The 23,304-nt window shown below is 41.9% G+C and overlaps 2 protein-coding genes across 5 annotated transcripts; one reads left to right on the forward strand and one right to left on the reverse strand.

The window, feature by feature from the left end:
• Window positions 1-396: 396 nt before the first annotated feature.
• Window positions 397-11,368, forward strand: nlrc3l (NLR family, CARD domain containing 3-like). Of its 4 annotated transcripts, XR_015118117.1 has the most exons (14): window positions 397-743; window positions 986-1,168; window positions 1,769-1,861; window positions 2,265-2,439; window positions 2,700-2,847; window positions 3,018-3,110; window positions 3,946-4,298; window positions 4,827-5,039; window positions 5,336-5,511; window positions 6,418-6,682; window positions 7,223-7,432; window positions 8,197-8,569; window positions 10,604-10,679; window positions 11,095-11,368. XR_015118117.1 is itself a non-coding variant. In XM_086215712.1 (13 exons), the coding sequence occupies exons 1-12, from the start codon at window positions 718-720 to the stop codon at window positions 8,566-8,568; spliced, it is 2,307 nt and encodes a 768-aa protein (XP_086071838.1). In that variant the 5' UTR covers window positions 397-717; the 3' UTR covers window position 8,569; window positions 11,095-11,366. The 4 variants fall into 4 exon arrangements, 3 of the variants coding, with proteins under 3 accessions (XP_086071838.1, XP_086071839.1, XP_086071837.1); XM_086215712.1 differs by lacking the exon at window positions 10,604-10,679 and having other exon boundaries at window positions 11,095-11,366; XM_086215713.1 differs by lacking the exons at window positions 10,604-10,679; window positions 11,095-11,368 and adding an exon at window positions 8,694-10,478.
• On the reverse strand, window positions 9,088-21,508 carry naalad2 (N-acetylated alpha-linked acidic dipeptidase 2). Its single transcript, XM_086215714.1, has 20 exons — window positions 21,328-21,508; window positions 20,726-20,837; window positions 19,886-20,072; window positions 19,234-19,335; window positions 19,008-19,133; window positions 18,691-18,771; window positions 18,292-18,397; window positions 17,936-18,029; window positions 17,457-17,552; window positions 16,826-16,911; window positions 16,396-16,515; window positions 16,140-16,222; window positions 15,997-16,060; window positions 15,850-15,917; window positions 15,663-15,754; window positions 11,804-11,894; window positions 11,272-11,536; window positions 11,072-11,153; window positions 10,832-10,924; window positions 9,088-10,085 (listed from the first exon to the last, which is right to left on the reverse strand). The coding sequence occupies exons 1-20, from the start codon at window positions 21,407-21,409 to the stop codon at window positions 9,896-9,898; spliced, it is 2,220 nt and encodes a 739-aa protein (XP_086071840.1). The 5' UTR covers window positions 21,410-21,508; the 3' UTR covers window positions 9,088-9,895.
• Window positions 21,509-23,304: the final 1,796 nt, after the last annotated feature.

Here is a 23,304-nt window from a genome sequence, read left to right on the forward strand (position 1 = left end):
ATGGCTAGAGCTCCAGTAACAAGATGCATTTTTTTTTTATACATTTTATGAATGAATATTTCAATTCAAATGTTCTTGTCTTGTTTTTAATTGTTCAATGTCATGTGACTGGACACATTTTATAACTATACTGATATTTCTACTTTAATATGGTTATTAAAGTCAAACCATTTTTTTCTTTAAAAAATTGATATAAATATCAGGAAAATGCAATCATGACAGGTGTCTTGGTTGTCTGTCACATAAGCTTTTACGATTAAAAATCTTTTCACAGTGAGTGATTTCGAGTGCTTACTGTAACACACACTCAACTGATTGTATTTTTGATATAGGGCCAATCTTTTTTTCAATCGCAGCCATGACATGCTCTTATTTTGAAAGATATTGGCTGGAAGTGACCTCGACAGTTTCATTTTCGTAACTTCGTATCGAAATTTAGCAGACGGAACGAATTAACATGACCGAGTGTGATGGAATAATGATTTCACACGTTTTAATTTTTTTTTCATAGTTCATATTTTGTATACATTGCTATTAAGGAAACCTTTCCAACTCGTTTGTACAGCCACAAACCTATGTTAGCATAATCGTAACCGAGTGACGTTAGCACAGCCTTTGCGTGGTGTTGGTCTCAAATTCTCTGTGATACGTTCAAGTCCAGTGAACCAAGGACTTGCTGGCCCACGGCTGCTGTGTGTGAGTCTGTGACACCCATACATGGACCTCGACACTCAGGTGGAAAGGTGGGTGATGTCACATCTGGAGTTCACCTGCCATGCTGACGAATGAACTGCCATGGTTGTCGTCAGTTAGGGTGGTAGTTGGTAGTTAGTTTCATCTACTTGTTTATTTTACGCAGTGAGAGTTAGTTGTCATCCTGTGATTGTGGCGCTTCAGGTGGTTTGTTTTCTGTCTGGTCTTAGCTGAGTATGCTGTGCTGTTATTTCGTGTTACACACCCACTCTTTTCCTCCCTGCATCTCTAGGCTGGGGACAGGAGATGAAGACGATGACGAGGAGAGGTCCAAGTGGCAGAGACCCCCCTCCAGCTATGGCTCCATGAAGAGTGACGGTGAAGAGGAGGAGGAGAGGGATGGAAAAGAGGCTGAAGCTTGTCTTCCTCCCATTGCAACAGCACAACCTGAAATGAGGGATCATGTGGCAACAGGGTGGGTCTGAGACTACAGGGGTTCTCAACCTTTTCTGCCTCAAGGCCCATCAATTCATACTTATAACAGGCCAGCACCCACTACAATTCATCTGGAGGATTGTATCCATGCACAAATTTATTTTTTCCTTTTCCTTTCGTGAAATAGTAATGCTACCATCATTTTTTAAAATCAGACAAATTATATATTTTTCAATTAATTATATGGTTTAGACCTACAATTACAATATTTTGAATAAACACGCTACTTTTGTACTGAAAAAATTCATTTTCCTTAGTGGTGAGCTTTATCTTGAAAGCATTTCATGACCCATTACAGTCCACTGGTTGAGAAGCACTGATTGTTGGACTTTAACCACCATCCACGTGTATCTTTGCTTTTTCTTTTTTCTTTGCAAAATGATTCCATGATCCCAAGTTCCTTCATTAAATCCTCGTTTTGGGCTGCCCTGTTTTAGATCAACAAACTTTTGTAACAGTAAAATATCCTTGCACTGTGTAACATTTGGAAAGTCGCTGTTGCTTTCCTGGCGTTGCTCATGGTTCGCTTAGCGAAAGTGGTTGGGAAAGATGGAGGTCTTGTCTTTTTCATTTTGGCTAGACTTAAGCTGGATCGACCCAGGTCTCCAGAAACCCTGTACACCATGACTACAGAGCAGACCAACCCACCAGGAGCTGTTGTCATTGACACCAGGTAGAAAACACACACACACACACACACACACACACACACAAGAACACATTTAACCGTCAAGGAGCAAAGCATCAGCCATTTTTGATAATGTATGTCACTTTAGTTTATCTTCTCATGCCTGTCATCATTCTTGACATCTTGGCTTAAAAAAAAATGTACGAAACCAAAACACGTAAATCGATTGTTTATCAAAATTGTTTGGAGATATTTGTTGTCAACTAATCGATTAGCCGTTGAGGCTTCAATACCTCCATATCTTTGTCTAAATGTGTCTTTATGTTATTTGATATGTGGTGTGAATATCAGCCTCTCCTCCCTAGTAGTGTTGCCAGCATTTATAACAACACGCCGCAATCAATCAGACTTTATTTGATTCAAACTTGTGTCCGCTGTCATGTCTCAGGTCGTGTGATCTCGAGGATTTCCCAGAGGATAATGAAGACGTTGACGATGATGAAATGCTGTTTGCGCACTCTCCAGAACCACCTGAGCCTTTAGAAATATACCACGACATTCAGGCTGATGGCCTGCAGCCAGGCAGACTGCACCCAGAGCAGGACCTGCCCCACGTGTTCAAGGTGGTTGCTCATCTCATTGATTGGGGGGGGTCTCAGGACATGTGTTGATACTGATGATACGTCGCAGCTTATCAATCTGCATGTTTCAGGATATGTTGCTTCTGATCTTGTGTATCTTTGCCTGCGTGGATAATAAAGTTAATCTTTAAGTTATTCGCTGGACAAGACTAACAAAAATGCATTGTTTTATTTTAGTTAAGTGTTAAACGGAAAGTGATACCTGAACCTATCGAATCCACTCATGTCTTTTCTGTCTGTAGAGCATCCAGAGTGTTCTGACAGGGCTCAGCCCAGAGGAGCTGTTACATTTCAAGATGTGGTTTTACCAGTGGAAGACAGGCATCAACCTGCAGCAGGTGATGGAGGGGGACATCCTGGATTTTGTGGACAGAATCATAGAGACTCTTGGTAAGGCAAAACTGCTGTCATAAATGAAGTATCAAGATGTTTTTTCCTACCCCTGTAACTGTTGCCTCAAGAGTGAAATTCATGGTTAAAGAATACATATAAAGCCTTATCGAGAAAATTTACTGTACTTGTACTGCATGATTATTATGTATCATTGTCTTTTTCTGCAGGCCAGCATAATTCCTTATTAAATACAATTAAAGCATTAGAAAGTATTGACAAGAAACTAGAGGCAGCGGAGCTACAAAACCAGTGCAAGAGAGGCAAGTAGAAACTTACTCTTACATGAAATGTGACCCATACTGGTCACTGATCATTCACTTGACCCAACTATGCATGCACTGTTTTCTGAGTGAATGTGTGGATGCCAGACGTGTAAAAGATAGTCGTCCATTACTGTTCCTCATCAATATGTGAGGTGTGACTAAGTCTCGCAGGCTTCTAGAGGTTTCAAGGGAAGTGTTGCTGTACGTTATCAGCTTCACAATTCAAACCTTGTTATTTGCTTGGCTAATTATCTAATTCAATATTCAGCATTTTTCTGATGATCAGAATCCATTTTTTTAACCATAAAGCTGATAAAGTAGATATATATTTTTTTTAAAAATACTAGAAGTTATCTATTTCTATAGTGTATTTATTGAAATTTTCAGTTAACTTTAGAGGAACTGCTTCTTGGAGCTCCTTGCACCTTTGGTTTATATGGATTTGGACAATGTTAAAAAGTTCCCTTATATTCAAAATTTTGACACCAAGATTTCCCTTTTTACTTCAAATGTACATCGGTTTCAAGTATCCGTTTCCCTGGTTCCTAATAATCAATAATAATAAGTCATATTGGCTGACCTCTAGATTTATATACAGAGCGTGTCATCATGTGGAGGTTCGACAAGGTGGATCAGATGATGTCTTATGTCAGTCGTCTATTACATCTTCCTGCATGTGGTCAGTAAGCACTTAAGAATATTGAGGCGACTGGCGTGTTTTTGTGATCATAGATAGGAATATAGGTAGTTGATCGAGTGGTGTTGCAGTGGTGTGAACCAGATGAGATGAGGAGTGTACATGCTCATCTCCCCCTTTATCTTTTTCCTCCAGTGCTGATCCGTTTTCATCTGACGCAGTATTTGATACGAAAACATCAGTTCATCCATGAGGGAGTTGTTCAGGCTGGCAAACACAAAGATCTGGATGCCGTCTATGTTGAACCTGAGATTACAACCTGTGTTTATGGGGGAGTTGACCCCTCCCATGAATTCAGACCCCACCCTCCCTCACCTGTCCAGGTGCCCAGTGAGGACACATTTGTGAGTGTCAATAATCTGTTCCGTCTTCAGAAGGACGATGGTCGACCCGTGAGGACATTGCTGACCACAGGAATTCCAGGAATTGGAATGACTGTCTGTGTTGGGAAGTACTGTCTGGACTGGGCCCGCCAGTGTGCCAATAAGGTAAGGCTTGTTTGAATATTGAATTTTGCAATTCAGCAACAAAAAAAGAAAGAAAGAAAGACGTGAAACAGGACAAGATAAAAAAAAAAAAGAGTAACAAAAGGCTCATGAATGTAATTATGGACCGTATTGCAGTTAGCATCTTACTGAGCGCAATGCTGGGCACAAACTACAGGATAACTGGGCAGATTTTGGGTCCAGTAAGACCATCCCTAAAATATATAAAAACAAATAAAGATTAATCTTTGAAGATAAACCCTTACATACAGTTAATTATTAATGCTACAATAAAATCAAGCAAAACAGGTACAAACAGCACTTAAATGGCTAAAGAACATGGAATAAAAAAGTTGCTGATATTCTCATCAGTGAATTGACCAGCTGTTTCAGCTCTTGTTCCTTTGTTTCCTTCCTGCAATTGTGATGTGAAATGAGTAACACGTCATACCTGAAGGGTTCTAAGGGTTGTTTGGACATTTATTTTGGTATTTTCTGGGACTGATACTACTTGCGGTCTGTCCCTCTCAGGATCTGCAGTTCATCATCAAACTTTCCTTTCGTAATCTTTGGCTCCTGCGAAACAAGTCCCAACCTACAAGTACTCAGAAGATGTCCATCATGGAAGTGATAGGAATGTACTATCCAGAGTGTAAAAATGTGAATTTCCTGGAGGAAGAAGACTGTAAATATCTCATCATAATGGATTCATTTGACTGTTATCAAACTCCTCTGGATTGGGAGGTATCTACCAGTGACACACACTCGCCACAAGCTCACATTTAACACTGACATCCTTATGAGTTCAAAGCAGCGTAACTTTTGCATTATTCCTCAAATCGGTCTTCATGATGATAAACTGGTAGACAGAAAGTTGAGACAGTTCTCAACGCTGACGTCTTTCACAAAGTGCCCAATGTAAAATAACACTTTTTAAAGATTAAAATTATCAAGTGAGCAATTGATGCATGGTGAAAACTCTGCATTGTGATTCTTGATGTAACTAATGGAAACATGTTCTCTTGGTTTGTTTTCTTCAGAATGCTCCAGTTGTCAGCGCCAGTCACACACAAGCACGTCTAGACGTCTTGATTGTGAATATCATCCGAGGCACCTTGCTTCGTGGTGCGTGTCTTTGGATCCTGGGCAGACAGGCAGCTGTTTCTCAAATACCATCGGCATTCATAGATGTTGTCACAGAGATACAAGGCTTCAGGTGTGTGTGTGTGTGTGTGTGTGTGTGTGTGTGTGTGTGTGTGTGTGTGTGTGTGTGTGTGTGTGTGTGTGTGTGGATGAGCTTTTTGGCTGTCTAGTCTAATTAACTGTTAGCCTGGCTCCAGCTTCTGAATCTGATTTTTAAATTTTTGGAAAGTGACTCGGGGATTGGAAAGGCTCTCGCCCAGTTGGATCTCCTGCTATCAGTCGGAGTCCATGAATGCACTGACGCAGTTAATTCGGGTGAGAGAGTCAAAACAAGAATGGCAGTGAACTTAGCAGATAGAATCGATTTTGCAGTTGAAGCTATTTTGAAAAGGCTCCAAGGAGTAGATGCTCCAAAAACACGGCATTGAGCCTTCAGGGTGTTTCTTCAAAAAGAGAGATTAGGTGTTTTCCTTATGGGATTTGGAGAAGTTTAATATTACATGAATAAAAGGCAGCTGAGACATTCGTATTCTCCTGGTTGTGTCTTTCTGAAGGAGAATGTTAAATATGAATCACACAACAATTCTCTGGTTCCAACTTTCCATTTTGGAACTGCATTTTTTTTTTAATGAAATGAAACCATTCAGAGTAAACTTGGAAAAAAAATTGGTAGTATCATTAATAGCTCCCTTGCAGCAAGGCATGCTAATGCTAGCAGTACTCACTGGGAGGGAGGGCTTGCTAAATAAAGTTGCTGTGATTCGCCAGTGGTGAGGACTCCCGCTGCAGCAACATTGATCCGGGAAAATGCTGCAGTGGCTCAGACTAAATATTGAAGTGAAATACATGTCCAGCGCATTGATGTGCGTATTGTGTGTTATTTACAGTAAGACTACTGAAATCAGCAGCATTTTGATTGAACAGTACAAATCACCTCTGCCAGTGTGTTTCATCTTTTTATCCCCAACCGATTCTCCAGCGAGGAGATGAGAGACGAATACCTGACCAGACGCTTTCCCGACGCCAGCCCCGCCATTGCACATTACAAGCGCCTCCCAACACTTGCTATTCTTGCTCGCCAACCTTTTGTCTGCTGGATTATGGCCACTGTGTTCAAGCACTGCTACCTTTGTCCGAACTACGGCGTGAACCCCCCTAGACTGACACCCTTCTACATCAACATTTTGATCATCCAGACGAATCGTAGGCTGCACTACTACTATCAACAAAATGAAAATGACGTGGTAAGGTGCTCCTCTTTATCTGTAAAATGTCAACAGATATGAATATTAAACACGTTTTAGTTTATATTCTGTTAGCTTCTAATTGCTAGTTTTATCCACTGTTATCCAATCTAATATATATTTCTAATTTGAACATCAAACAACCCACTGTGTTTTCGCCCTGAAATTCGATAGATGAAGTTCCTTGTGACCTAATAAACGATTTAAATTTACAAATTTGAACATAAAACTCATTGGAATCATTTGAGGTCCCACATGCATCAACCTTTTACAAATAATTAGACATTCATTTCGTTGGCACCACAATATATTTAAAAATATTGCTATTTATTTGTTTCCAATAAATTATTTTTCTCCAGTCATACAAACCACCGTGTCAAATATAATCAGGATGATGACACCAAAAATACCCAGATGAGCAGCTGAATTTAGCCAGTCCAAATAAACAAGATTGTTCCATCTAAAAGAGGAATTTGTCAAGTTCATGACAAGCTGAGTGTCTCAAAGTCGTGCTACATAATCACTGATCTTCTTGCTCAGAAATGGTCCGATGAAGACCGAGACCTGCTGACAAATATGGGGAAGATGGCCTTGAAGATGCTGGAGAGGAATACCATCCTGTTTTCTGAGGAGGATGTGAAAGAACATGATCTGAAGTTAACGGAGGTGACGGTGTTGTCTGGATTGTGTACTGAGCTTCCCCCTGCAGATGGAAAGAGGACGTTCTGCTTCATACACTTCACCTTTCAGGTAAAACACTGATTCACAGCTTTGGGGTGGATGGTAAGAGTGAGAGATTGGGGTTGTACCGCTTCACTCTGATGAATTGATACAGAGGAATAATCTGACTTGTGCAGTGATCCCATCTATGCAAATTTGAAGTTATTTTTGCTTTTGATAATTAAAATGCGGCAACACTGTGGTGCAGTGGTCAGCATTGCCGCCTCACAGCAAGAAGGTTCCGGATTCGAACCCTGGCTGGAGCACGGGATCTTTCTGTGTGGAGTCTGCATGTTCTCCCTATGCCTGCGTGGGTTCTCTCTGGTACTCCGGCTTCCTCCCACAGTCTAAAGACATCAAGAGTGGATGAGGTTAATCCAGAAATTAACAAATTGACGGTGTGAGGCTGTGAGTGTGAATGGTTGTCTGTCTATATGTGTTGACCCTGGGATGGACTGGCGACCCATCCAGGATAACCCTCCCCTCTTGTCTGAAGGCTGCTGTGATAGGCTCCACCCCCCCACGACTCTTAACAGGATTAGTAGAAAATGGATGGATGGATAATTCAAATGATGCTGAACTAGTTGAAGCTTAAAATTCTGTTGATGTTGCCCTGGAGGATTCAAGCCCCCACATCAGTTGTTTGTTTTAGTTGGGCGCCATGAATGCGTTCCAGTAACTTCAGGATATGAATGTGAATTGAAAACTAAACATGCTTTTTCAGAATAGGAAGAGAAAGCAGACCGCCTGGTTACAGGATATCCCTTAATCCCTTCACTGCCTCTCCCTTCTAGGAGTTCATGGCTGCTCTTTACGTCTTCACAAAGTTCCGCACTGAATCAGAGAACGTTCTGGTCATAACCAAGAGCTTCACAATGAAGGTTCAGAACAAATCACCAAAAGGTCTGATCCAATGTGCCTTGGACCGAACGCTCAAAACTCCACCGGGGCACTACGACTTGTTCCTGCGCTTCCTGTGTGGGCTCCTTTCCCCTGAATGCCACAATAGAATTCTGAGTGGGAACCTCTACCCCCGCAACGCCCCCCCGTTGGATGGATTGGATGAAGTGCCAGGGCTGTTAGAGGAGAAGATGCAAAGTGTTCCAGAGGAGCGTCTGGAGAACCTCAAGGAGTGCCTCAGAGAAATGACCCAGAAGGATGATTGAGGTTGTTTTTGTCACATCACAAAAATCTCACTCTCAGGTCTTTGACACTTCAATTTCGATTTCCATTCATTTATTTATTTTTTTTTCCAAAACCACTGGCACTTGGCGCTGATGTGCTGTTTTAGACGACCCACGGCTATTTTGGAGGTTCCAGAGTGGAAATTCATTTGGAGTTTGGGGACAAATTTCATTGACAGAAGATCCCAAAAGTCTCATGTGTGGCTCGTCTTCAAAAAATTCTGGTACCCCTCTGTACTTTAAAAGATTTTTAAAAATGGATGGATGGTCCAGGCTGGAAGGGTGATCCAAAAATAGCCCTCTTTTCCGTCAAAGCTGGTGTTTATGCACAGACAGTATCTGACCGGTGAGTGGGAGGGTACAGAAGCATGAGGAGGCAGAGACATTAAGAAGAGTGAACTTGAGTCACTGATTTTAAAAATGTTTTTTACAAGTACAGTGATTTAACGCAGTCGAGGGAGTGAGGAGTGAGACTGACAGCTTTTAAATTTTTTTGGGATATAATACTGTTTTATTATCTGCACATTTGCCTGGAGAGCCTTTCGTTGATAGAAAATCAAGTCTTTCATGGAGCAATAAAATTGAACATGAACCATATTAGCTTTCCTGTCGAATCTGATGTACAACCATGAACCCACTTGAAATCATGACATTTATGAAGTCAACAGTTTCAGGTGGAGGGATTCATGGTCAACCAGCTCCACTTCACTCGTATTGACTGCCCACAGCTCATGCACGCCATTATCATGACCTCACTCACATGGAGAACATCCAGGTCTCGCCAGTCACCCTCAGAGGTTAACCAGGGTGGGGATGGGTGTAGGGGAGGCACTCACCCAGAGCATCACCTCCTCAGACACACCAGAGTTCCCGTTCAGTTCCATCCAGCCTACCCTCAAACTAACCATACGCTCTTCTCTCAGGCTCCTCGCTGTCATTGAGCATAGAATCCCAAACTCATGAATGTTGCATTTAGTTGTCAGAAAGACTTTGCCTTTAAGGAAAGAAAGTAATTTATTAAAAATATATGAAAATGTAAACATATGTCACAGCCATTTCTCTCGTAATTTTATGCAAAATCATCCCTTTGTGGTTTCAGGAAATTATTAAATTTACAAGCATAAATTATTACCAAATGTCCATTTAACAAATCACAAACTGAAAGTGAAAAGAATAAACTGGTAATTTCACTCAGATTATTCCTGGAAGGTTGAAAAACATTGTCCGTTGTTCAAGGAGTGGGTTCCGTTCCTTCACATTCTGAGGTTATGAGATATCAGTGTTTGTAACCACATACGGAGTGTGTGCTTCACGCAGGGGGTGTGAGAGTCATGGCGGCAGCTTGCACCGTGAATGCTGCGATGCTAATTTGTCGCTTGACCTCCTTCCAGGCCTCCTCGGGGTCAGCTGAGTTCTCGATGTCAAACAATGCATCATAGATTCCTGGGAAAGATTCTCCGGCGTATTTATTATGGCTGCTGGGAGCGAAGATCACATGCCTGAAAACAAAATAGAACACAAGCAGTGTTTGCTTGTAGTATTTACAAAATGTAGGGGAGTGAAAGGCAAAAAAAAACCCCGCCAAGAAACAACTGTGACAGAAGCTGATCTTGTAAGAACTTGCACAGGTGTACCAAAAGTGTAAAGATGCAGAAAAGGTTGTTTTGGACCCCATTTTAGGTAATTTCAACAAAATTTTAAAAACTTTCTAAATGTTAATAAAACACCAAAATTCCGTTTGATGGGACTGTGTTAGCCTGAGCTAACCGCTAGGAGGAGCTACCAAGATGGCGAGCAAGTGGCCGCCCTTGCTTGGAGGGACTTAACATATTTTCATGAGATGTTGCAGGGTTTATCGCAAATGTTAACATAATTATGACATCATAATACAGCCCACCAAATAAAACAACAACACAACAAAAAAAAAACAACTACTAATTGCATGTCATGTGTTGTCTTAGTAACACTTTTGAGTTGATTTTTTTTCCACTTAATTCAGTTCCATTTGTGTCTGCAGCTCATCCAATAAATTATGATTCTAAACAAACGTCATTGTAAACTGAAACTGGATGGATGGTCGAGGCAGACTGCTGGTAGGCGGTAATTCTTACCAAAATTTGATGAGCACTATCACCACACCAATCCCAAGTAAGTCATCACTGCCATTTACTGGTCTGAGTAGTGAAATACTCCAAAAGAGGAAAGGAAAACCACTGAGTCCTGCATGTGAATATGTGAGACTTGCCTGTAAAAGGGTCTGCCAGGTAAACCCAAGGGGTCTATGAAGGCTCTCTCCAGATACATGAGCTGATCATTCATGACACGCACCTGCAGAGGACTGACACACACCAAATGCCATGAATCCTCTGACTACCTATAATACACTTTAACTCGGGACAGATGGAACAAATGCATGCCAGATTATGCACCTGGCCTTCATATTTTCATTTTTGTGACCGTTGTAAAGTTTTAAACACAAACTGACTCTGCTGTGTTTATGTTTCCCAGGCGCTCATGAAACTCCCTTGACGCCAGAGTGAAGTTGTCCACAGCAGAAAACAAGGAAGCTGAAAGTGTAGAGGCAGAAAATTGAAATCCCAAAGAGTTCAAGTAAACGCCAGCTGGTTGACGTTAAAGCATTTGAGCCAAACTTGTTTAATTTTATTGCGTGTTATGTGAACTTACTGAATGACACCTCGTATATCGCCATCGCCTCTGGGTGCTTCTGTGCTATCTGTGCGATGCTGTGTGCGAACTTCCTGAGTGACAGTGCGTACTCGTTGGCGTCCAGAGGGAGAAGCTGGGAATCTGCCAGCAGGAAGACGAGTCCCCCTCTCACCTGAGCCACCGCACGAAGCCTCCTGAAGGAGGGATCGTAGAAGTTCTCCACAACCTCGAAGGTTTCATACACACTGTGGTAGACCGGATAATTGCTGTATCGCTCTGTTTTCTAAGCACACACACACATACAAAAAATGAGTTACTAACTATAATTATAATGCCACAATAAACTGATACAGATGTGTCAATGTAGATAAGACTGTAAACATTCATGTATATATATATATATATATATATATATATATATATATATATATATATATATATATAATATAACTGCAGCAGAATACAATGAACTGTCAGCATCCAGATCCATTTAGTTTCTTCAAAAATTAAATACAGACATAAATACAAACTACCATGCTGAGTACACTACCCTGTTCTTAGTGTATCTGGCTCTTCCAGCTGCGATTCCCAGACGAATGAAATATGATTCAAAGTCACTGCCTGAGCCCAGTTTGCTGATCCTGCAGTACAAACAAGACCAACTGGTTCAGTTATTGAGTTAATGCCTTAATTGTTTAAAGTAAAACTTAACCCAAAAATGAGATTTTATCATTCCAGCACTCACAAATTGGTGTTTTAAGCTCCTGAGGATATAAGTTTTCTATGCTGCATCTCTTCTTTGTCATTCCAGAGTGCAGCAGGAGCCAGCCATTATTCAGCTTGATGCTAATGGACAAGGACAGCTAACAGCAGCAAATATGTCCAAAAATGTCCTTTAATATGTCCTTAATATTAATCCACATCTAGTTCATCTGGCCATATATGCTGAGCAATAAAAAGCACATTCATTTGAGCTGAAACTAACATGGATTACATTGAACAATGCACCTGAACGTTTGTGGGCAGTTTTGCTGTCATTAGCCAACAGTTGCTGTTAGCTTCAAGCTAATTATGCATTGCTGGCTCCTTCTCATTCATGAGCAACGAGAGTAATAGAGGGGAAAAAAAAACATGTTTCTTGCACTGGAGAAACAGTACAAGTGGTAAAAAAACAACAACAACAACTATGAATGCACTTTATGCTTGGACACAACATTCCATTTGACCAGTTTTTCTGAAGATAACATTACTTCGTAACTCCTATGTTTATATAAGATATGTAAATAAGAGTGTGCAAACTCCAGGATCTGATTGGGCCACGTATCGCACGATTCCAACTAGCTCCGCCCCTTAATCCTCCTACGTCCGCTGCTCCTCAGCCTGATTCCTGCCAGCTGCTACATTACTGAATAGAGCCTCAGTTTTAGCGGTTGTTTAATGCAGCGGGTAGCGCAATCACGGACGACTTTATTTTGCTGTTTTTAGTTTGTGTTTTATTCGAGAATGTCATTAATATCAGGTTTGAATAGCGTTAATTTTGCTGTGTAACAAAGATCGATGAAGGAGACTCGGCTAACTGTACGAGCTAGCGGTTTACCAGGGTTAGCCCTTCCCATGCACTGTAATTGGAATACCACGTCGTGTCGACACTGTTGAATCCCTGTGAAACGAATGATTTATCATACATGAGGTCAATTCGTTGCTGAGGAGACTGTGAGGGACCACCCCAGTGCGCAGTAGTAGGACACGGGAACAGATCGGGGTTTGGTGCTCTCTTGTGGCGCTATTTGGTATTACAAGTTATTCAGGCAGGGAACTCGCCCCCTTCAGCGGGTGTTTTTGTCCCCGTCTAATTAACTGCTGTTTGAACCAGCAAGTCATGACACTCTCCCATTAAGTGTACTGTAGCTCATAAATGCGTGGGGGCAAGTTATTTTGTGTTAATATGTTTAGAAAAAGTCATCGTAGGACAGTATTTCCTAAGGGGAGGGGTAGTAAACAGCCCAGACCGCTGATTTTGGACCTAGAACTTTCATATTGTTATGTAAATATTAGTGTACCGCCTCCAGAAGCTGATTGGCTAATCTTCCACACAATGACAACTACCTCCGCTTCTTAATTCTCATACGTCCGCTGCTCCTCGGTCTGATTGCGGTCAGCTGCGCTGTTATTGCTCACCAAAAAGGACACGGAGCCTCACTACTAGCGCCTGTTTAATCAAGCAGTGTTCCCAGCTAAGGACCACTTCATTTAGTACGTATGGTTTATGTTTCAGTGTACTACATTAACAATATTGGGTGTGATTATTGTTAATGTCAGTGTGAAGGAGGAGAGGTTAGCTGTACAGCTAACGGTTGATTTTGGAGGTCAGTTCAGAGGGTCTGGACTAATATGGATTTCCAAATTGTCACGATAGTAGCCTCTCTTTGAACAGACGTTGCCAGATCCACTGTCGACGTATCATAAATAAACTGTTAACCATTGAAATCTTGACCTGTTCCAATTTGTCACTGAGGAGTTGGTGAACGACTGTCTGAGAGGCAACCAGCAGCGCTGAGTGCGCGGTAGTAACGCACCTTAACGAATCGGGGATGTGGTGCCCTCCTGTGGCGCTATTTGGTATTACACAAGGGAGGGAATTCGCCCATATCAGGTGGCGTTTTTGCCTCCTGTTAATATTTGTCTCACCTAGTAAAGTCATGATATTCTCCCTGTTTGATGTATTCTAGCTCATTAATGTATAAGGACTAGTTTTTGTGGCAATGTGTTTAAAAGGTGACTTGTGTTACCATTTATTTTCTTTGAGTGGTCATCACCCGAAGGCGTTTTTTTTTTAAATTTTAAACTTCACATTTGTAAATATTTAAATCAGAATGTGCCATCTCCAGGAGCTGATTGGGCCACCCACCACACAAATAAAATTTGACTTAATTTGACCCTTAATTTGACCCTTAATTCTCCAACGTCCGCTGCTCGTCGGGCGCTCGTTGGTGGCTGCCTACTAAAAAAGCCTCAGTCTTAGTAGAAGTTTTTGGAGTCAGTTGCTCCGCTACGGACCACCTCTTTTTTTTTTTTTTTTTTAATGTGGTCCATTATCACTATTAGTACTGTGTGGTACCTGACACCACTTTTGTTTCAGTTTTTTCAGCGTTCGTGTCTCTTTATATGTTGAATATGTGACGAGTATGAACATGGAATTAGTTTCATCAAGTGAAGGACGTTCATGCCCTGAAACGGTGAAAGGCCTTGGAGCATAAAATGCCAGACCCCTCAAACACCGTTGACGCACAACACAAACATTTGACCATGGAATTGATAACCATTGAATCTGATACCCGACCGAGGAGGCGGTGAACCATCGTTAGAGTGGCGGCCAGCAGCGCTGAGTGCGCAGTAGGAGACGTTAACCAATCAGAGGTGGTGCCCTCTTGTGGCGCTATTTGGTATCACAGTCGGGTTGAGACCCGCGCTGTGACCGCTGGCGTTAGTTTATCATCAAGTATTTAAAACCAGTGTTTTTTGAATGTGCCCGTTCAGACATCTCTAGTTTTTAGTCGTAATGGTTTTAAAATGTGACCCGCCCCTGATTTCTCATACGTCCGCTGCTTAACGGCTGAACGCGACCAGCAGTTCCCTGGCAGGGCATCTTTAAAGTAACGTTGAAAGTCACTCATGGTGGCTGAAATTCATGTACAACTACTGTACAACTACTGTTGCTGTGTATTCTGAGTTTAATATGGTAGACAGAACTTCGTCCTTTGCAGTAATGCTCAATGCACATAACATAAAGATGGCTTGTCCTTTTTTATTAGTAGGAATTGGTGTTTAGTGGTAAAACTCCTGAATTTACATTTAAATTAGCTTTTGAGTTTGTAGAATCAGTACTTTGAGTTGAGTTGCATCTTTTGCCCTGAGTTGTGTTGCGTCATGTTAACTCATAATTTTATGCATCGAACACAAATTTCTTTCCAACCTTTAACTCTTGGCTATTTTTACTACTTCTACTCCAACATAACACTGATTCACTGTGAAGGAGGTTTTTTTTTTGTCTTCTGAGTTTCTAAGTAGGAACTTCAACTTGTGATTATGTTCCACTGTACTTTTTTAAGTGGTAGAGCTTCTTTAAAAATAGTCTCAGTCCAGGTTGTGGTTATTTCCTTTTGAACTGACCTTCCAGCACGTAAAATACATTAAGCTTGTGTTTCTGAGTGTTCAAAAGACAGTGAAGGAAATAAACCACCTGAGAGAACAGAAACATTTCAGTTTCGGAGAAGGTGATTTTGGCACAGTCCCCTAAAATCTCCCAAATGAGCTTCTTTCTGTACTCGTTCAGATTATCGTGTGTCATCTGTTTTGTCTGGTTGTTTACAGTTCATAAAGCCAAAGAAACGTTTGTTTGTGTAACCTGCCTTGGTGCGTCACGTTCATTTGTCCAGTTGTCTTTCTTATGCCAGCTCTCATAAAGAGAAACTCCCTCCTCTCCTTCTTCTGGACTGGTTATCTACAAACACACACACACACACACACACACACAGACACACACAAATTAGGGGATTCTTCACATGTTCTGACACACACGTGTTTGTGTCTGCTCACCTGCTTGGTGAGGTCGTACACCAACGTGTGCAGGGATGGCGTGCAGTCAACCCTCAGTGTGTACATGCCTTGAATACACACCAACAGACATCATGATACTGTTGTGATAAATATTGACCTATGCACCTTCAAGATAAACAAGCTCACCTTCGATGGCAGAGTCTGCATTGATGTAGGCCACTGCTCTCTCCTGCAGCAGCTTAGCATTGTCCTGTTGAGAGAAGTGAGGCAAGTGTGTGTGTGTGGCGGGTGGGGGGTGCGGGGGATGCACATGTTAGTGTGAGGGATACCTCTGCCCATTCTGTAGATCCCAGCAGTCCAAACTCCTCCGCATCCCAACTGGCAAATATAATTGTCCTTCTGGGCCTCCATCCTTCACACACACACACACACACACACACACACACACACACACACACACACACACACGCACACACACGCACACACACACACTGGATTCAATGAAATTCTTATGTATCTGTATATTGTTTCAGGTTGGAATATATTGTCATGTGAACGTGGGCGGTGTGAACCGAAGAGCACTACCTTTACTGAGCATTCTGCCTGCACTCCTCACAGTTTCATGGACCACTGCAGCACCGGACATGGGGTCGATTCCTCCAAACACCCAGGCATCCCGGTGCCCCCCCAGAATTACATACCTGTCTACACCAACACACCAAGATCAGAGTTACCGACAGATGAAGAGATTTCATGTCTCCCAGTTGTAGATAATTGTTTTAATTTTGAAAATACTGCATCCCTGTGAATGCAGACAATACATCTTTTGTTACGATAAAGATGTCCATTATCTATAGATATCACACGAATGAGGCAGAATAGCAGAAGTCTATGTCCATGAACTGAATTAATACCAGTCATGCAGTACACAATTAAAACACTAGACATTCACATTGAGTTGTGTGCCACATGTTTGAAAAAAGCTTGAAAGGGGGGGGGGGGGGGGTTGTTTTACCTGGTTCCAGAGCTCCTCTAATCCTTCCAATGACATTGTAGATTCTGGTCACCTGATTGTTGGTGTGGATGTTCATGCGCACTTTCCTGAGACAAAAAAGATCCAGGTACATGATGAATGCAGAACGTAGGGTCACATAGTGAAATAATGTGTTGTTGTTGTTTTTTTAAGTGGACAGAGGCTTTGGAACATTTTTCTGTGTTTATCGCACATTACAAACGAAGCAAGAGAACTGGGGCTGAGATGAATGCAGTCTTCCACCCTAAAATTAATTTCTACAGAATCTCAAGTAATAAAAATTGTCATTTCTGTCCAACTCCAGGACCTTTCCATGTTTTGTTGAGTTATACATGCTTTATTTGTGCGTGCCTATGTGTGTGAATGAGTATGCATGTTTCTCACGCACAGGAGGTACAGAGGACCCCATTGTGCTACATTTGGCTTCTTGCCACCGGCTCATTAAAGCCGAAAAACAAGCGCGACAAAAGACTGGATGCTGAAAGCTGTGAGTGAAGACAGCAGCAGAGGGGAGGCGACGTGCAGGAGACGAAAGAGCGCATCGGAGAATCAAGCTGTCTCAGACTGTAGCGGACTCATGCCATCATCCTCACACAGAGGTGAAAGCACATACCGGTCCTTGAATTCATCTGTAAAACCTGGTCCAATTCTGTAGGAGACATTCAGAGCTCCTTTCCAGTTGTTTGGAGGGATCGGTCCTGCCATGCTCCTGTTGGATGACAAACCATTCACATGTTCTGTACATGATAAACCTTCCTGGTGAAGATTCTTGCCCTAATTTCCAAGAAAATTTTGACACTCAGCAATTTTTCTGGTGCAAAAAGAATTGGTTTTAATAACTGAGGGCAAAATGACAAAAAAAAACCTGTGATCTAAAAGATGTTTTATTTCCAACGGCTACATGCGTGGAATATCCTCATTACATGAAATGCCTCAGAGAAAGCTGCAGAGGAACCTTTCTAGGAACCTACTTCTTTTAACTCACTTGTAGCCCGTTAGTTTGGTTTTGCAAACACGTGCTGTTTGATTTAACGCTTAAGATATCAAAAAAACTTCATACATCGATAAACAGAACGGAATGCAAGATTGTACTTAAGTAGGTGAACTGCATCATGGTAGCCAATGGGATGCACAGGGATGCTGGGAAGCCCCACTCCGTCGTCAATACTGCGTCTGTAGGTATATTCTGCAAAACGGGACCGGGTTTAATCACAGCTTAGAATGGAATATAATGACAAATTTATTCATCACTTGTCCAGCAGCTGACATCAACCAACAACGCCGCTTCCACTCCAACGATAAATTGTTTCTGGATACATATAATTGAATTACACAGTGTATTGCACAGTCCAGTCAGCATGTGGTAGGGGCAGTGTATGCTAGTGAATGTGTACATATGAGTTTGTGTATGCGATTGATTCAAGAAGTAAACACGTACAAATGCACACCTTTTGCTGGGTACCCCGGTGTGAGTGGATCTCCTGCTCCATTCAGGTTCAGCACATTTCCTCTCTGAACTCCTCCACCAGGCAGGTTCCAGCCATCAGGGTATGGCTACACACACACACACACACACACACACACACACACACACACACACACACACACACACACACACACACACAAAATTATGTTTTGAACACTGAATCCAAAGATTGCAGGAGTCAAAATGATATCACACACGTTCTTTGAAAAAACTGCCCAACACTATTAATTCGATGCAGTGGGAGCATCTGGACCATGAATGTGGCACCTGGTGCTGATCAAGGTTTGTTTTGTAACAGTGCTGGTCACACAAACACCAAAAATTAGAATTGTTCTGCTCAGAGTCTTGAACTGTACTGTACCTGGACTCCAACAGCGCAGGAATCTGCTGGATCAGAGAACATGATGATTCCTTTAGCTCCAGCTAAGATGGCATTCTTCACCTGGTGGGGGGGGATAATGGTCATCATGTTGATTTGCTCTTTATCCGTCTTGACATATGGCAAACCATGAACGTTTGATTATGCTAAATTACATTAAACATAAGCCCAGAGGTGTGAGGAGGCGTGTATTTGATTAGCTTCATTGCGCACCCTACAGTACCCCAGCCTTGGGCCTGTGTTTTCAGACAAGTGTATTCCTTGTTCTTGTAACAGACAACCCCCCCCCCCCCCCCTACCTTATTGCCTCTGAATATCTTCCCATATCTGACGATGACAATCTTCCCGGTCACATTGATGCCCATCTCCCTCTGCAGCTGGAAAAAGTCTCCTATGGTGCCGTAGTTGACATAGACCAAATCTCCCTGGACATGAAGAGGGCAAGACAAGACAAGACTTTTCACTTTTTTGTGCTCGTGACTTACAGTTAATCATTGTGTTGGGATGATCTTGTTGTCAGTGCACCTCAGGTTGTCCTTTAGGAGAATAGGCATTGTACGGAGGCACAATGTCAGCAACGCCTTCATAACCCTCAGGAACCGGCTCAGCCAAGGACGTGTTAAACACCTGAGGAAGAGAGACGAGATCAGATCAGGTGACACATGATTAAATTCGAAGAGGTAGTAATTCAGTAGCAGTAGTAAACACTGGTTAACAAGGTCATGACAAAACACTCCGATCAGCTGCTTCGATTCACCCTAGCAAGAAGTTATTTACAGATTTGTTCAAGCCAGGATTTTAATCCTGATGAATCCAGTTCTTATCTGATCCAAACATCGTGTTAAATTTGAAGCTTTGCAGTAAATCATTCATTTCTTTTGTCTGTTTGAGTCCCTCAACATTCGCTCTGACTGTAAATCACACATTCACACAATGTTTTATCTCACAACAAAGTAATAAATGGACTTTGGGTTATAGTAGTAAACTGGTTCATTACCATAGCAAAGCTTCTTATCTCCAAAGGAAATAACTGCAATCCAAAAACTATAATAACACAATTGCACTAGAAATGTGCAAATACATGTTTGATAAAAGAGAATCTGGGAGGTCACATGTTTGTGTGTGTGTGTGTGTGTGTGTGTGTGTGTGTGTGTGTGTGTGTGTGTGTGTATTGTACCTCGTGGCCAAGTGCATCAATGATTGAAATGTAATTAGGCTGTGATTGGTTGGGATAGGACAGCAGGACATCGTAGGGCACCAGCTCCACTGAGTCTAAGCCAAACTCCTGCCACTCTGTCTTGACCTGCTCGGCATACTTCAAGTTCTGCTCTGTTCCAGCCAGGTGGGGCAGTCGAGTGAATTTCCTTCAGGGGCGGGGGTTAATTAAACAAAGTTGTTAATGAGGGAAGAGAAAATATTGTCTTGTGGTGGGAAAGCAGTCAGAATAGCCGTTTCTTAATTTGTAATGCCTGCATTGAGTTTTGACGTAAATACAAAGCAACGTAAAAACAATAGCATATAGCTTTTAATAATCCCATCTCAGATTTCACTTGAAAAATTCACTTATTTTAATGTGTCATCGTAGAAAAATGTCTCTTTGTTTGTTTTCTTTTAACCAGGACACTGAGGAAGGTTTTCACAGGTTATTCTCCCCCGATAGTAATTTATCTGTGATACTTTGTTCTGTGACACTTTATGACCTCCATCCCGTTTTGAAAAATAATTCTGCAATTTTGAAGATAGTTTGGCTGCACAGTGTCAATAGGAGTTTAAGAAATGAGATGTTTGATTTTTACAAGACAGACGAAGGCGGTCATGTCAGTCTTGAATCCACCGCACAGTATGTCATGATTAACAACAGTAACAACATTTATTAAGACATTTAAAGAAATGTATAAATCTTACACTTTTATATATAAACAGAAAAGAAAGAATATCCTGTGAATATCTCCTCTTTTCTCTGCATTACTTGCACTGAGGAACAGGCCAGGTTTAGTGTGGAGGTGGTGATGGTTACCTGAGATGCTCTCTGATCTGGTCTGGCTGCATTTCCTCCAGAAACTCCCTCAGATACTGGCTAGACACGCTCTTGCCTGCATTGTTTTGATTTGTTGGCTTTGCAAACCAACCTGTAGTGAATACACAGTGAATCATGTCTGGTGTGTAAAAATATAACTTTCTGAGTAAATAACAAGCGGGGGGAATTAAAACTGTAAATAGAAACTGAAATTTTAACAGAAAGTTCACTCTATCTCTGACATTACACATAGAAAATTGTGGTAATGGAAAGCTTGTGTTACCTGCTGTGAGCGAGCAGATGTGAAATGTGAGCAAGCAGATGTGAAATGTGTTAGAGAAGTGGAAAACTGCAGCGCACACACACACACACGCACACACACACACGCGCACAAAACCAGATTACAGACAACTTCAAGATTAACTTTAAAAACTACACACGTTTACATGAGAAACTGACCATTTTATCAAATTTTGTTGTTAATCTTTGTACAATCTTCCACTATCTGCATTATACTGGAAAACAATAACAACAAACAGAGCATTCTTTTGATATGACCCACTGAAAACAGCAATACTTTTCTGCTGTGTTGCTCAACTTACCTACGATGAAGCCCAGAAAGAACAGGGCTGCCACAGCCACAATCCAACTGACCCAGCGGATACATCCACTCTCCTTTCTCATGTTACAAAGATTTCCACTCTCCAGCTCCAGTAACTTTACACATATGTGAGTATATGAGAGTAACTGGTTTTAGTAAGACACAGGGGGAGTGGAGAGAGAACAGAGAGAGAGAGAGAGAGAGAGAGAGAGAGAGAGAGAGAGAGAGAGAGAGAGAGAGAGAGAGAGCCAGAGTGATCATTTGGTGAAGAGAGAGCCACTCATTAAAGCCCTGCTCGTTGACCACCATGATAACAAGTCGTTAGTGTGTGTGTGTGTGTGTATTTGTTTGTTTGTTTCAGTTTCACCATGGCCTTGGCACCTGAGTGCTATTCAGCCTGATGCTAAATGGTCATGAATAAACACTGAAAACCACTTTCAAGTTGAGGGTTACTTGAGCACAAAGATGTCAGGACAGATGGACAGATGGACAGATAGACAGATTTAGGACTTTATTTAAGGACTTAAGGACTTTATTTGTCCAAGAGGGAAATTAATGTGCAGCACAATCACACAGCATTTGATCACAACAATAACAAGTTCACCAGTTGACCTATATATGTATATAAATACATGCACACATGTTGGGAGGTGCAAGAAGCAATTGCATTAACTGGAACATGTGTAAACTTCAGTCCATAACGTGGGGTGCAGTTTGCACGGTCCCATCTCTCCCCACACATTCCAGACCTGGAATTTGGCAAATGATGCAGAGGGTTGAAACTTTAAAAAAAGAAAAAACAGATGGAAACGTGTGGCCTTTTGTTGTGTCATTGCTGGGACTTATTTGTTGAATCTAAGTACTCATGAGGTCAAGGTTGTAATCAAGTGCAGTATCAAGCTACATACAGTTCAAGGCTGAGTCTGTTTACTTCCCATTTATAAATGTGGGGTTGGAGAATTGCAGCTGTCTTAAATCAGCTGACATTGCATTTCTTTTGCCAGTGTTTAGTAAGTGGTTTGAGGTCTCACAGCAGTTTTGGAAGTAGGTCCAGGACTGGTCGATGCTCCTCCACTGTATCAAACAGGAGGCTCACTAAGGCTGAATCATCGGTTTATTTGATGCCTGTTAGGGAAAGTGCGAGAGCATGAGTTTGTGTAAACAACAATTAAAACAAAGACATGATAAAACACATTCCAGGGGAGGATCCTGTGCCGGTGGTCCTTTTGTCAGAGAGTGGCTCATCTACTGTGACCTGCTAAGTCCATTATTAAAAGATGGCAATTGTGCAAATAAATGCAGAAGTGACGTGACTGGGCATGACAAGTGATATTTGATGAAAGTCATTGTGCTACTTGGGTCTGGGCAAAACACAATAAAAAAATATGCATTTTGTTGCAGTATTCATTGTTCAGTGTTCAGTTTGTGTGAAATGTGTGAAAAATACGTTTTGCATGCTAGTTTTACTTTGCAGAAGCATATTTTTCCATCCATCAATCAATTTTCTTCCACTTATCAGGTTAAGGGTCGTGGGGGGGGGGGGGTGCTGCTGTGAGGCAACAGAGCTAACCACTGCACCTTCGTGCCACCTGCATGTTTTTGGCTGTGCTGCATCATGGCGCATTTCCACAGATGTCACATTTCCAGATTGGTTGTGAACCAACAGGATGCATGAGAGACAAAACAAGTGTCTGTGCATCACATGAACAGTCTCTGAAAGGTTTCTCTGCTTATTTATAGTCCTATGCAGTATTTTCCCACGCTATGAGACATACAGATCATGCTTGACCCCCCCCCCCCCCCCCAGCTCTGTGGGCAGCTGTGCAGGGTTGAGGACAGCTCTTTCATGCTGTGGACTGGTGCGTGAAGTAAGGAGGCTCTCTCCATCAGGAATTTGGGGAGGACACAGACCACTGCTTGGACTCATCTACAATGCTGTTTATCTGGAGCTGCAGGCCTGAGCTGGGGGGGGTGGGCA

Source organism: Aulostomus chinensis, chromosome 10 (assembly GCF_037954235.1).
Source record: "Aulostomus chinensis isolate RoL2024-O1b breed Wild chromosome 10, RoL_Achi_v1.0, whole genome shotgun sequence".
Lineage (NCBI taxonomy): Eukaryota > Metazoa > Chordata > Actinopteri > Syngnathiformes > Aulostomidae > Aulostomus > Aulostomus chinensis.

What these genes read in the sequence shown, in the direction of transcription:
- naalad2 (XM_086215714.1), bottom strand. Translation starts at nt 21,409, where the DNA reads ATGAGAAAGGAGAGTGGATGTATCCGCTGGGTCAGTTGGATTGTGGCT. An exon ending in CCAGATACACTAAGAACAGG is followed by an intron (nt 11,537 to 11,803) that starts GTAGTGTACTCA and finishes GTGTGTGCTTAG; the next exon opens with AAAACAGAGCGATACAGCAA. An exon ending in GATATACGAGGTGTCATTCA is followed by an intron (nt 11,154 to 11,271) that starts GTAAGTTCACAT and finishes CTACACTTTCAG; the next exon opens with CTTCCTTGTTTTCTGCTGTG.
- nlrc3l (XM_086215712.1), top strand. Translation starts at nt 718, where the DNA reads ATGGACCTCGACACTCAGGTGGAAAG. An exon ending in GCTGTTGTCATTGACACCAG is followed by an intron (nt 1,862 to 2,264) that starts GTAGAAAACACA and finishes GTCATGTCTCAG; the next exon opens with GTCGTGTGATCTCGAGGATT. An exon ending in ACAGAGATACAAGGCTTCAG is followed by an intron (nt 5,512 to 6,417) that starts GTGTGTGTGTGT and finishes CCGATTCTCCAG; the next exon opens with CGAGGAGATGAGAGACGAAT.